Source organism: Odocoileus virginianus, chromosome 7 (genome assembly GCF_023699985.2).
Source record: "Odocoileus virginianus isolate 20LAN1187 ecotype Illinois chromosome 7, Ovbor_1.2, whole genome shotgun sequence".
Taxonomy (NCBI): domain Eukaryota; kingdom Metazoa; phylum Chordata; class Mammalia; order Artiodactyla; family Cervidae; genus Odocoileus; species Odocoileus virginianus.
The window spans coordinates 34,967,420-34,981,204 of NC_069680.1; the positions used below are offsets into that span (position 1 = coordinate 34,967,420).

Here is a 13,785-nt window from a genome sequence, read left to right on the forward strand (position 1 = left end):
TGGGCTTACAGTTCAGACTCTGATCTCCTTATCCAGTTGACTAGAGCTATTTCAATAAGGAGATGTCAAACAATTCTCAGAAATGTCTCTGAATACAGAACCTCTCTAAGCCCTTGAATTAAAAAGAAAAGAAAAAAAAAAGTATTTTAGACCATGAAAATTCCTTCTGGAAGACTTCAAAATGCTGATGACATCCAATTAATTAAGTTAGAGGAACCAAATTCACTTCAATAAAAAGGTCCTGGCTGCTTCACTGTCTCTTTGGTTCAGGTATCTCTGGCAAAGACTGTCTATTAAAAATGATGATATCGCAGCCAAACCCCACACAAAAAGATGATGAAGAAAGAAATGACACTATTGACTTTGCTGCATCAAAGTAATATTGATTGAGTCTGAAGTCCTATAAAGAGCACAGTTTAGAATAAATGTTGGAGGTCACTTAGGGACATTATCTAGCCAGTGTCTCAAATCTGTAACCACTTTCCCCCAGTGCTCTCCACAGTACCACAATATGATGACTTTCAATTTCCCAAAATGTTATTTTGCCTCTAGTTTAAAACATGACTTCCTTTTAAAGAAAAGACTCAAAAATCTCCCTTTATACATAATATTTCCCCGGTAGCTCAGCTGGTAAAAAAAAATCCACCTGCAATGAGGAGACCCCAGTTCAATTCCTGGGTCAGGAAGATCCGCTGTGTAGGGATAGGCTACCCACTCCAGTGTTCTTGGGCTTCCCTGGTGGTTCAGCTGGTAAAGAATCCGCCTGCAGTGTGGGAGGCCTGGGTTCCATCCCTGGGTTGGGAAGATCCCCTGGAGAAGGGAACAGCTACCCACTGCAGTATTCTGGCCTAGAGAATTTCACAGAGAGCGGAGCCTTGCAGGCTCCAGTCCACGGGGTTAGAAGACCGGGACATGACTGAGTGACTTTAGCTGAGCGACTTTCACTTCATACATAATACTTCCTCAGGAAGATCTCCTGGAGAAGGGAATGGCAACCCACTCCAGCATCCTTAACTGGGAAATCCCATGGACAGAGGAACCTGGCAGGCTACAGTTCATGGGGCCCTGAGAGTCGGACACAACTTAGTGACTAAACCACCACCATATGTAATATTTCCACCATAGGACTTACATAAATAAAAATATATCTTGACAAATTCAAGGTATCCCAGTAAAAATTGTGTTTGAGTCCATCTTATGAAGATTATGGTAAAAATGCACTTATTCCAATAACTTGAACTCTAAACCTTGGGATCACCATGATTCCTTCCTTCCTGCACACCCTATCCCCCTCTACACTAACCAGTAACAAGCTGTTCAGATTCCCCTTTAGTCCAAATCCTCCCACTGAAAGGGTCCCAGGAGGAGGCCCATCATGTAGAAAAACTGAGGTCCAAAGGGCAGAAGAGTCTGAGAAAAGTCAGAGAGACATTTCAGAATAACAAGCCAAAGGTTTGAACCAGGGAGACACTATTAAAGACTCTGGGATCAGACTGGGCAGTAGACCAAAGAGTCTGTAGAGACTCTAAGGCCCAGAGCCTGAGATGTGACTTGAAGGGCCAAGCACAGAGGGGTGTGGTGGGTCAGACCAACCCAAAAAGGCCAGGTGGTACAATCATCCTACAACTCTTCTCATATACCCCTCTTTCCAAATGTCCCCTGCCATCAGGCTAGCTCAGACCCTCCTGGACCTCACTTGAACAAGTGCAATAATGTCTTAACTAACCTATTTCTCTACCAACACTCTGTGGTCAAAGTATCTGAAAGTACCCTGTCAAACCTTTTCAGTGTTTTTCATTAGCCTTAATAGAAGATTTACAAATCCGTAAAATGACTTTGAACATCTGTCCCTTCTCTAGCCCCACATGTGCAACCACTTTCCCCCAACCATTCTCTGTATCAGTCATAATGACTTTCACTTCCCCAAAATGCTGTCTTGTCTCTAGTTTCAAACATGATTTCCTTTTAGACAGAAGACTCCTAATCACACCCCCCACCACACACACACACACAGTCACTTTGTCTCATCTTAAATATCATTTCCTTAAGGGGGCTTTCCCTAAAGCCTCTAAAGGGTCCCTGCTATATTCGCAGGGGACTCTATACATCCCTTTTTGTGACAAATCTATAAACGGTAAAGAATCTTGTGTTCTATGAGAGCAAGAGCGTATATCTAGCAATAGGATTAAGAATGTTACTTCCTTACTTAAAAACCTTCAATGGTATCCCCCAACTTCCGCATTAAGAACACATTTGTCAGCATGGTGGCTCAGAGAGTAAAGAATCCACATGCAATGCAGGAGACCTGGGTTCGATCCCTGGGTTGGGAAGATCCCCTGGAGAAGGGAATGGCATCCATCTCAGTGTTCTTGCCTGGAGAATCCCAGGGGCAGAGGAGCCTGGTGGGCTGCAGCCCATGGGGTTGCAGAGTCAGACACAGCTGAGCGACTAACACTTGTCAGTACAGGTATTCAAGGCCTATCCACAGTATGAAGTCTTAAGGTCGTACTATTTTCTGACCCCCCAAAACAGGATTATCTGTTCCTTTCCAAATAAGTCATGTACTTTCCAGATGCTTGCATTTCTGTAGCTTTCTCTATGAACCTGCTTTCCATGTCTTTGCTACCCAAAACCATCACTCCACTCTTTCTTTTTTTAAAAATATTTACTTATTTATTTGGCTCTTAGCAGGTTTAGTTGTAGCATGTGGGATCCAGTTCCCTGACCAGGGAATGAACCTGGGCCCCATGCATCGGGAACATGGATTCTTAGCTACTGGACCACCAGGGAAATCCCATTCCACTCTTTTTTGGTCTGCAGTTTCTGAATTTTCTACAATAAACGTGAATTTCTTTTATAATAGGAAAAAAAATGCTACCCAATCTTCCAAACCTATATCTAATTCTATCTTCTCCATAGACTTCTTCCTGATTTCCCGCAAATAAATTTCGCCTCTCCCACCTTTGACTCCCTTCATGCTCAAGTATGGTGTATTTTCCTTAGTATACCGAGTTGTTGCGATACATCTCATATCTTTATTAGTTTAAGAGTTTTTAGATAATGCTGCTTATACCTTGCTTTCCCATACATCTTCTTATCATATTTTGCATATGCCTTATATACATAAGGTGCTCCATAAATGCATTAATTTGAATCTTAAAAAATCTACTAGATGTAAAGCAGTTGTGCAAGGCAGTTGTCTAAATGTATGGATAGTCTTATTTTTTTTTTTTTGGTTGTACTGGGTCTTTGTAGCTGGTCGCAGGCTTTCTCCAGTTGCGGTGAGCAGGGACTAACTCTCTACTTGCAGTGCAGTTTGGGCTTCTCATTGCACTGCCTTCTCTTGGGGAGCACAGGCTCTAGGTACAGGGGCTTCTGTGGTTGCAGCCTGTGGGCTCCGTAGTTGGGGCGCACAGACTTAGCTGCTCTGTGGCATGTGAAATCTTTCCAGACCAGGGATTGAATCCATGTCCCCTGCATTGGTAGGAGGATTCTTATCCACTGTACCACCAGGGAAGTCCTAAAATTATCTCTAAAGTACAAAAGATACCTGTGAAACAGATGGGTGCTAAATGGAATGAGAAAATCACACTATGTTACCAGTATAAAAAGGGAAATAAACCTTATCTGCATCTCAAATAAATGCTCTTTAATCAAAAGGTACTATATCTTTAGAGACTCATTAGTTTTATATTATACATTAAGAGGCCCACATTTATTTCAATTCTGACAATTTAAAATAGGATTTTAATTCAAGTTTCATGTAGCAGCAAAACAGTACCACTGCTCCATATTTATTTTTGTGAGCATTTTTGCTGTTTGAGGGACAAAAGGAAAACAGCACATAACATTAGTTAAGTGTGCTGAAAATTATGTCAGAAAAGGCCACAGTAGTTACCTAGTTCAACCCATTAAATTTCTAGATAAAGAAAATAAGGACTATGAGTTTCTTGGCCAAGGTCACAAAGCCAAAGCCAGGACAAAGGCTCAGACCATCTGACTTCCACTGCAGCGCTCTTCCTACCTCAAAACAACACTCATCTCAAGGCTGTAATAACTAGAGCACGTTATTTTCAATCGACACTGAAGCCAACAATGCTCCAGTACTGAATTAAGGCCATTTGCACATTTTCAGTCATGCTCAAGAGAAACCAAAGTGTGACGAATGAAGGAATGAAAAGGAATTCTTATTATCTTTTCCCAGGAGGCTTCTACCTTATAAACGGATAGAAATGAACACTACTTCACAAGCTTTGACAGGGTCTGTGTTCAGACACTCTGAAAAGCAAGAGAAACATGATAGGAAACTACATACATAATAGAATTTTGACACATGGTGGAACATGCAACACAGAGCATTTTAAATGCTACATTATCAAAAGTTACTATTTATTTCATAGTTACCAAGAAAGATATGCTTCAAGGAAAAGAAAAAAAGGCAGCAGCCTATTTCTCAAAGCCTACTTAAAACACAAACCTATCTACCAATATTTACATTTTTACAATTTCATCCCTAATAACTGGCACATAGTAGGCACTTCAGCATTTTCATAATAAGGTAATTAATCTCTCTTAGCATCACCCAGTACTGTTCTTGAATACTACAGCTGTACCTCAGTGACTATAAAATGCTGCTACTTGTAGTAGAAAATAATGAGCATTGACAGTTTGTATCAAACAGAAATGTTTCAAGACTAGAACATTTTATGTGTTGTGTACGTGTATGTGTGTATAAAGGTTCATTTGCTTTCTCTCTATATATACGTACACATATAGGTATATGTATGAATATATGGTAGGCTTCCCAGGCGGCTCAGTGGTAAAGAATCAGCCTAGCAATGCAGGAGACAAGACATACAGGTTTGATCCCTGGGTCAGGAAGATCCCCTGGAGAAGGAAATAACAGCAATCCACGTCATTATTCTCACCTGGGAAATGCCATGGACAGAGGAGCCTGGCGTGCTAAAGTCCATGGGGTCACAAAGACTGAGCAACTGAGAATGCATGCATGGATAAATATATGGCATGTATTTCTGACAACAGTGATCTTACCTAAAGATCTTATGCTATGGGACAGTGATTTTCAGACTCTCATTACAGCAGTTACTAATAAAAAAAGGATTATACACCACAACCTAGTACATGGAACACACATGCACAGGAACACACATACACAACTAAAACTAAGGTCTCATGAAACAACACCACTACTATATCCAAAGCACTAGTATTTTCTATTCTATTTTTAAAACTGCTGTTTGTGATCTACTAAACTGATTTTGTCACCCCTGTTCTGAAAGCTCATAAAAGTGCAAGAAAACACTAAAATATCAGCAAGGTGTAGACTTTAGTTTTGCATTCATTCCTTAGACATAGCCTAGAAGCCAACCAGACACAGGCAAATGAAGACTAGAAATCCCTGGTAGCTCAGATGGTAAAGAGCCCGTCTGCAACGCAGGAGACCGGGGTTCGATCCCTGGGTCATCAGGAAGATTCCCTGGAGAAGGAAACAGCACAACCAGTATCCTTGCCTGGAGAATCCCATGGACAGAGGAGCCTAGTGGGCTACAGTCCATAGTGTCACAGAGTCAGACACAACTGAGCAATTAAACAAAAGATGCCAACCAGAGATGGGCAAAATTAGGACTAGAAATCACTAAAACACTATTCATTCAAAAGTCTATGTTGAATGCCAGAAGGATGTTATTATTGTGTAAGTAAAAAATAAAGACCATATTCTTGGCCATAAAACAGGTCAAAAATTTTAAAGGCATCAAATAACAACACATTATGATCACAATGGAATTAAGTTAGAAATCAGTAACAAAAAGCTCTGTAACATCCCAATTATTTGGAAAATAAATCATGTTTTTTTTAAATAACTCAAGGACCAAAACGGAAATCAAAAAGGTAAATTAGTATTTTTAACTAAATGAAAATACAACACATTAAAACTTGGGGGAAGCAAAAAAACACCCTCAACAGTTTCACGGGTTTAGAGAAGAACAACAGGCCCAGGTCAACACCTCAGCTGGGTTCCCTCTCAGTTCAGTCACTCAGTCGTGTCCGACTCTTTGTGACCCCATGGACTGCAGCACGCCAGGCTTCCCTGTCCATCCCCAGCTCCCAGAGCTTACTCAAACTCACGTCCATTGAGTCGGTGATGCCCTAGAACAATCGAAACTGCTCACAAAAGGAGGGTGGCAGCCTGGAGGGAAAACCACTGGGTTAATTTTACAGGTAACAAAGGTGAAGGAACCAACCCCTACCCCTCCCCAGATGGAAGGGCTTTCCCCAATCTGAAAAGAGAGTAGGAATCTAATAAGCTGTCAGTGAGGGAGAAGAGCCACACAAACAGGGTAAAATGAAGAGAGAAGAGAGGGGACAACAGCCAGGAAAAGGCAAGACAGGAAGCTGCAGAGAATGGTGGTGGTCCGACCCACAGTGGTAGATGAAGTGTTTCATGGTGGTTCCCCCCCAGTACTGAGGACAGCTCCTGGAGCCTATCTATCACTCCTGTCTAATGTAAGTAACTCAACCTTCAGATTCCTCCCAGAACCAAGTTAAATTTGGGAGGAAAAACCCTCAGCTTCTCAAGAGGCCATCTAGACCAACAGAAACAGAAACTGTCTTGCTTTCAATTGTTCTGAGGTGCCCTGAGGGTCCCTCCAACACCCAAACCTGCAAATCTGGATTATATTAAACATTCCAGAGTGGTTTTTTTTTTAAGATATATTTATTTTGGCTGTGCTGGGTCTTTGTTGCTGTGAGTGGGCTTTCTCCAGTGTAGGGCGTGTAGGGGCTACTCTTCATTGTGGTGCGTGGGCTTCTCATTGTGATGGTTTCTCCTGTTGCAGGCACTGGTTCTAGATGCACAGGTCTCAGCAGTTGTGGCAAATGGGCTTAGTTGCTCCAAGGCATATGGGATCTTCCCAGACTAGGGACTGAATCCATGTCCCTTGTACTGCAAGACAGATTCTTAATCTCTGGGCCACCAGGGAAGCCCTATCCAGTATTTTTTAAGCCAGCATACAGGGTTAAGAGGAGACAGGATAAGTATTTAAATACTTATTTTTAATTAAACATACTCCCAATCTATCCAGTGTTTAAAAGGGGGGAGGGGAGCCAATTCATTATAGACAACCATTAACTCAGTTTGATGGAAAGTATTACTAACTGATCATTCTGATGAGTGGTGTTCATTAAATATGTTTTCTACATGTATTTCGGGGAACTAAAATGAATAAGGATGCTACTTTGCTTTGCTGGAGGCAATCCCACATCCTGCTAGGTTTAGTTTTTATATGTGCCTGGCTTCCTAAAATAGGCATAAACTGCCATATTTAGATCTATGCTATTTATTTCCACAGAGAAGGAACCTCAGAACTTTTAAAGTAGGATAGGTTATCTAATCTTTTTACACTTTTGTTGTGAAAAAGGAAGAAAAATACATGATCCTGGAGGCAAAAGAAAGACTGAACTTAATAACAAAGATTTAAAAGCAGAAAAATTCATACAGTGTCTTTTTAGAAAAAGAACATTTTCTTCCTTTCATCTCAAGGCAAACCATTTATCTACCAAGAAGTACAGATACTGTGTTCCTTCTTTTTAAAACTTTTTAAGTCATATCCTTTTTAACGGAAGGAACCTGGAGTCTTAATCTCATAATCTGAAAGTCTTTCTAACATATCTGAACTGTTGACTACTTTTCAAAGCTATTATGGGAACTAATAGCTAGATTAATTCATATACCATTTTCTCAAATAAAAACTTCACAATGAAATTTTCTTTTGACAGGACATTTATGAATTACAGCCACTGTTTCCTAAATCCTTTCAGAGGGGAAAAATTTAAGGTGATGGAACAAAGATAAACAAAGTTATATTATTCTTTTACCATGTTAACTGATCTAGTGCACATCACTTTAAAGCAGAAATTTACAATGCATAGTCAACACACTGAGTGATGTTGTCTATGAAGATGATTAAATATGCCAAGGTATTAATTATAATGCCACTTTACATTTGTATAGAATGTTCCAGTTTGCAAAACATGTCTATAAACTCATCTGACTCTATGTCATTCAATTTAAGTACAATAGATAGAAGATGTGAGTTCATCTGGATATACCGAAATAGTTAAGAGGAGGGATTCTGGAGCCAACTGTCTGGGCTGGACTCCTAGCACTGCCACTTACAATTACAGAATGTGATTCTGAGCACATTACTCAACATCTTTGTGCCTTAGTTTCATCATCTGTAAAATGGGGATAATAATTATTTCTACCTCATGGGTCCACTAATGAGTAAATCAACTAATATATGTCAAGCACTTAATCCAGTGTCTAGCAGAGAGTAACCATTACATGTCATACATGCCAGTTTTACTTATCAGCAGCATAATTGTATGGATAGGGAAACAAACTAATAAGTCACAGAGCCAGGAATAGAAACCATAGCTTCTTCTCCTATTTGATGTTTCATCCACAAAAGGCTGGGGTTTTGTTGTTGTTGGGGTTTTGTCGTTGTTGCAATTTTGAAGTATCAGAAGGTTTTCTAGACTGACATAAAGCAGTCTAATGTGAAACTGTACAAATCAAAAGATTCAACAGCTCAAAACACTTATAAAGTTGTATTTTAACCTATATTATATATATATATATATTTTAAGTTAAATTGAAATTAAAAATATAAATATTCCATTTTGTTGACAAAAGTATACACTGAGGAATAGTCATCTATGTTGCTATATTTGCAAAGCAAAACTCAAATCTAGAAGGAAAATACTAAGATAATAACTGTGTTAGAAATTCCTTTTTTTTTTTTCTGGTTTTCAAGACATTTAGGACTATGATATTTGTAATTTAAAAAATGATTTCCAAAATATGTTTACATAAGTTGGTATTGATAGGAGAGAGAGAGTGAAGTCGCTCAGTCGTGTCCGACTCTTTCTGACCTCACGGAATGTAGCCCGCCAGGCTCCTCTGTCCATGGGATTCTCCAGGCAAGAACACTGGAGTGGGTGGCCATTTCCTTCTCCAGGGGATCTTCCCAACCCAGAGATCGAACTCTGGTCTCTCGCATTGCAAGCACTTTACCATCTGAGACACCAGGGAAGCAAGCCCCACTGATAGAAGAAATACTTGAAACAAAAGAAAAAACAAGAAGAAACACTTCAGAATTAATTCCACCTGAAAAACTATTCTCTTTTTTCAGACATGTTTGAGGGTATCTTTTCTCAGACTTTGTTCGAATTTTTTCCCTTTAGTGATTTAGGTGACTGTGGCAACATCTTCCACTGTATCTAAAAATAGGGAAAGAGTGTGTGAATTTATGAGCTGAAACACAAAACTGGCACTGGGTGTCTAAATTAGAGTATTAAATCACTTAGCATACTCTTAGCATAGAAATATATTTTAAGCACTCACATCCACATGCTTTGTATATTCATACAAATACATTTAATTCAACCATCTTTCATCTTTTCCTATGAAGTGAAAAACTGTGAAGTCATGACCTTTTTAAAACACGCCAAATCACTTCTTAAGAGATTAACTTGGACAAAGCACTCCACTCCCAACCTCAAGCTCCTTCTCTGAACAACAGTGAGTAGACTAGAATGTCAGTCAGTAGTTCATGACCTTTTTCCACAGCAGCCCATCTGAGGGACTCAGCAGCATCTCTCCATTTACAGCAGTGGTTTGTTCAGTTCAGTGGCTCAGTCGTGCCCAACTCTTTGCAACCCCATGGACTACAGCAGTGGGGATGGTCTGAAATGTCCCATGGATGATTCTGATGTACTACCCTAGAAGCTGTTCCCCTGCCCTTCACTCCTGAAAGTTCTTTAAGGTTCTGCACAGTTCCAAAGCCTGCCACTCTAGGCCCAGGAAAATCGCAACCCAATGACCTTACCTGACAGTGTTACTTTAATACATTTTAAAAGAAAGGCCAAAAGTTAATAACATGTATTCTTTTGTTGAAGCACCCAAGATTCAAAAAGAACTTATATACTGACGATATCAAAGAGGGCTCTGTAATGTAACTGCTCACATGGCAAACAGCACACCTCCCCTGGAATTCACTTCTCATCAAGAAGGTAGTAAAGAAAGAGAAAATGTGCGGAATCAAACAAAATACTTCCTAAAGTTGAGAGTGGTCTGAACAAGTGATTAATGGAAAAGAGATCTGTACAAGTCACTTTTTTTGGTAACAGAGAAGGGAAGCCAAAGACTGACACACAGAGATGGGATGTTATGTCATCCCCAATTTTTTTTTACCAGACAACTCTGTTATAAACTAAAAATAACTAATAGTGACTAAAAATATGATTTGGATATATGCCATATTATAAATATAAGCCAAACACATTGGCTCAGCAAGGAGACTGATAAACTGCCCAGAACACTTAACAGTGTCCATTTTCTTTGAATGTTCACTTACTGTCGACAAATTTTACACTATTTGAAGCTACTGTACATGCAGTCTTGCAAAAAACTGTCACAACTAGGGAAGAAGGAAATGGAATTTTAAGACTTCCTTGGAAAATGTGTGTTTACCTCAAATGTGAGCCAACATTACATCATCACTTAAAAGTACACAAGGCATGGCAAAGATGCTGAGTAGGGTTTCAAAATCAGAATCATGTATATGAAAAAAAGTATGTAACTGCATTCTCTTCAAATCAGAAAACATATTAATCAATACGTGCTGATTATTAGCTATGTGCTTTACTGTGAGAGTAACCTTAACAGGCACAAAAAACAACAGGATTTCTCAGATCTATCATTTGAACCCTCCCCTTCACCACCACCAAATTGGCTGGGTCACAAAGTTGCTGTCCTCTGTACCAGAAGATGACATCAATGGTGACTGAGAATACAATGTATACTTCCCTATCACTGCCCTATTGATTCGTGCCTGAAAAAGTTGATAAAAATTTTTTTTCGGTAGTATTTCTTCTGAAATCCTTTACAAAACATGCTGTCCATTGCTGGCTTAACTTGCTGAACGCACTTCCCATTAAAAAGGAAATTCTCAGTGTTCTCCATGTGAACCATAACAGTAAAGCCTAAAACTTGTATCAGTGAACAGACCAAATAACCCAACAAGAAACAAAAGTAAACAGAAAGAAATCGCCCCAATCTCAGGTTTGTAAGATGTTCACGTTACAGACTGTAGCAAAAAACATTCAAGAGAAAACAATTCTTTACACCGAGTTGGGAAGGATACATATTTGTTTAATAAATATACACATTTCTTCCTCATTCTATACCCATGTGTGAAAGCATGGAACAATTTGATTTGTGACAGTTTCTGTTGTGTCTCAAACTTTACATATAAGTTTATCACGGCGAGGAAAAAAAACAAAAAACAAAAAAACCTGCTTGGCTTGACTCACCATGAATCACAGCCAGGAGGTCATCTTGTTGTGTATCAGCAACTATGTTTTCACTACAGCTATGTGACCTCAAGTGGCAGCAGCAGAGGCACCAAAATAGAAGGGGCAGGAGGCTTCTCCTGGTTTCTCGGCCCCAAATGGGCTTTCCCAGCCCATTCGGGCATCTGAGCAAGAGCCAACCGCAGAGGAGAGAAAGAAGAAACCCAACAGCTCCGCCGAGGAAGGCTGCAGGCCCACCACACCTTCCATGCCCTCCCGGGAGCACGGGAAGGCAAGATCATAAAAGAGGACAGGCTTCAGAAACAGCGTGAAGAAAGCAGCAGGACAAGGGCCAAAGCTAGCCGGGTGTAAGGCAAAATCCAGCAGTGACGGAGCGGCACATATTCCGGGAAGGTCTGGAGACAGAAGAGGCTCTCCTGCCAGGGATCGCCCGGCGCTGCCCCGGCGCGAGCGCACATCGGTCCCCCTACCTCCAAGCACCTCCAGCACCCGGGACCTGCCTCTGATCCCACCTCACCTGTCGGGTGCCCGCTGGCCCCGCCGGCGTCTCTGGCCCCCGGTCCCCGCCCTAGCCCATTCTCCCTGCACGTTCCCTCCCGGCGCGTCTCTCGGGACCACCACTGGGGTCAGCGTGGGCAGCGAGCCGAAGCCCGCCCCGCTGCCCCAGGCCCGGCCCCGGCACTCACTTTCTGAATCCGCTTCAGCGCCATCGGTCAGGGAGGGCGGCGGGGACACCGGCCAGCGGGAGACGGCTGCAGGGCTCGGGGGCGTGGGGTAGTGCGGGCTCGGATCGCCGGCTGCTTGACTGGCTCAGCCGAGTGGGTCCCCGGCTCGCTGCTGTCTGGCTCGCTCTGGGCGCGGGTGCCTGCTCCGAGTGCGCCCGAGCGCTAGTGTGTGCGAGTGTGCGGGCGGGGACGCCGGCGAGACTCTTTTGTTTCCGCTTTTGCTTCTGGGAAGGAACCTGCGGCCGCCCGGCCCCGCCCCCTCCCGCCGAGCATACAGGGAAATGTAGTTCCTGCATCCTACTCGGCGGCTGCCTGGGTCGGAGACCTTCACCCACCGTCTGGGCCCAGAGGTGCCAGGTCTGGGTTAGTCTTCGCAGGTGGATTTTGATCAAGTAACTGAAACTGGAGTTCTCAATCTGTAAAATAATAACAAATTAGCTCGAAAAACATGTACCGGATTCTAAGTGTGCTACAGCTCATCTTGTAATTTTTTTTTTTTTTTATCTTCCCTTTTTCTGTTACCAAATCCTCTTCTCAAGAGTTAGAGTACCCTGGAGTTCCAATCTCAGACCTCTCGCCATTAATATAAGGTCTATCTAAACGATAGACCTTGTGTCGTCCCATAAACTGGAAGGCCACCCAGCATAGCTGGAGGAACGTGGCCTTTGTGGACTGACCCCTCTCCTGGGATGGAATCCAAGTTCTGATCCCTATCCACTGTGTGACCTTGTAGCACTTAAGTTCTCTAAGCCTCAGTTTCTGCTTGTCCAAAGAGAAGGTAATCTCCATATATTATTGTCAGAATTAACTGGTATTAATATAATGTGCCAAACACACTACCTATTGAAAGTGCTCTATAAAAATTACTTCCTTGTTTTTATGTATATGACAATGATTTTAAAATCTCTTTTTCCAGCCAAACTCCTACCCCAGTTTCAGCATTTTATGTCCCAAAACCTCCTGGACATGTGCACCTTTCTTCGCTGTGGCCAGGAATCAGAATGTGTTACAACGTGAGGGTTGGAAGAAAGCTTTGCAGGAAACCCTAAACAATAGCTACCATACCATCCCAAATGCTTACAAAGGGCAAGGAACAAAAATCCGTAACTTAAAAGAAAACGTTCAGGGAAATAAGATAGTGAAAGAATGATAGAAATATTAATAGAATCTGAAACTTAATTTAGAAGCCTCTCATTCTCCCTTCTCACCACCCCCCACATCCAAAACAAATATAAAAACTAAAACCAGTCTGGAGTCTAGCTCCTCTCTTAGTTTCCTTTTCCTGAGATCTTGGTTCTCTCTGCACGCTGGCCCACCATCCTTTTTCCAGCTCCCCCTTAACTTCTCTTGTACAGGGTATGAGCTCCCACTACCCTTACTCCACTTTATGACACTCTTCAAACAAACACACTGCAAGCACTCTTCACTGTTTCTGCTGCTAAACGGCCAAGCCTTTTGGTACTCCCTATTTATCTCCCTAAAGGGAAGAATCCCATTGACACAACTCATCTTTTTACTTCAGACTGTGCATTTTCAGCTAGTGAGCAAAGTATAGATTGACTATTCTTGAATTAGTTTGACAACCATGGTCTAATCAGCTGTGGGAAATTTGAAGTACTTTGGGGCAAACAAGTTTCTGAAACACGCCAGCAAGGTCATATGA

The 13,785-nt window shown here is 41.6% G+C and overlaps 1 protein-coding gene across 2 annotated transcripts in view; it reads right to left on the reverse strand.

The window, feature by feature from the left end:
• UBE2D1 (ubiquitin conjugating enzyme E2 D1) overlaps positions 1-12,337 on the reverse strand; it is a 36,856-nt gene extending 24,519 nt beyond the window's left edge. Inside the window, exon 1 of one of the 2 annotated variants that reach the window (XM_070470555.1) lies at positions 12,084-12,337. In XM_070470555.1, the coding sequence (XP_070326656.1) occupies positions 12,084-12,107 (24 nt within the window). In that variant the 5' untranslated portion in view covers positions 12,108-12,337. The remainder of the gene's footprint in view (positions 1-12,083) is intronic. The other variant, XM_020903721.2, reaches the window with a different exon arrangement.
• Between the last annotated feature and the right edge of the window lie 1,448 nt (positions 12,338-13,785).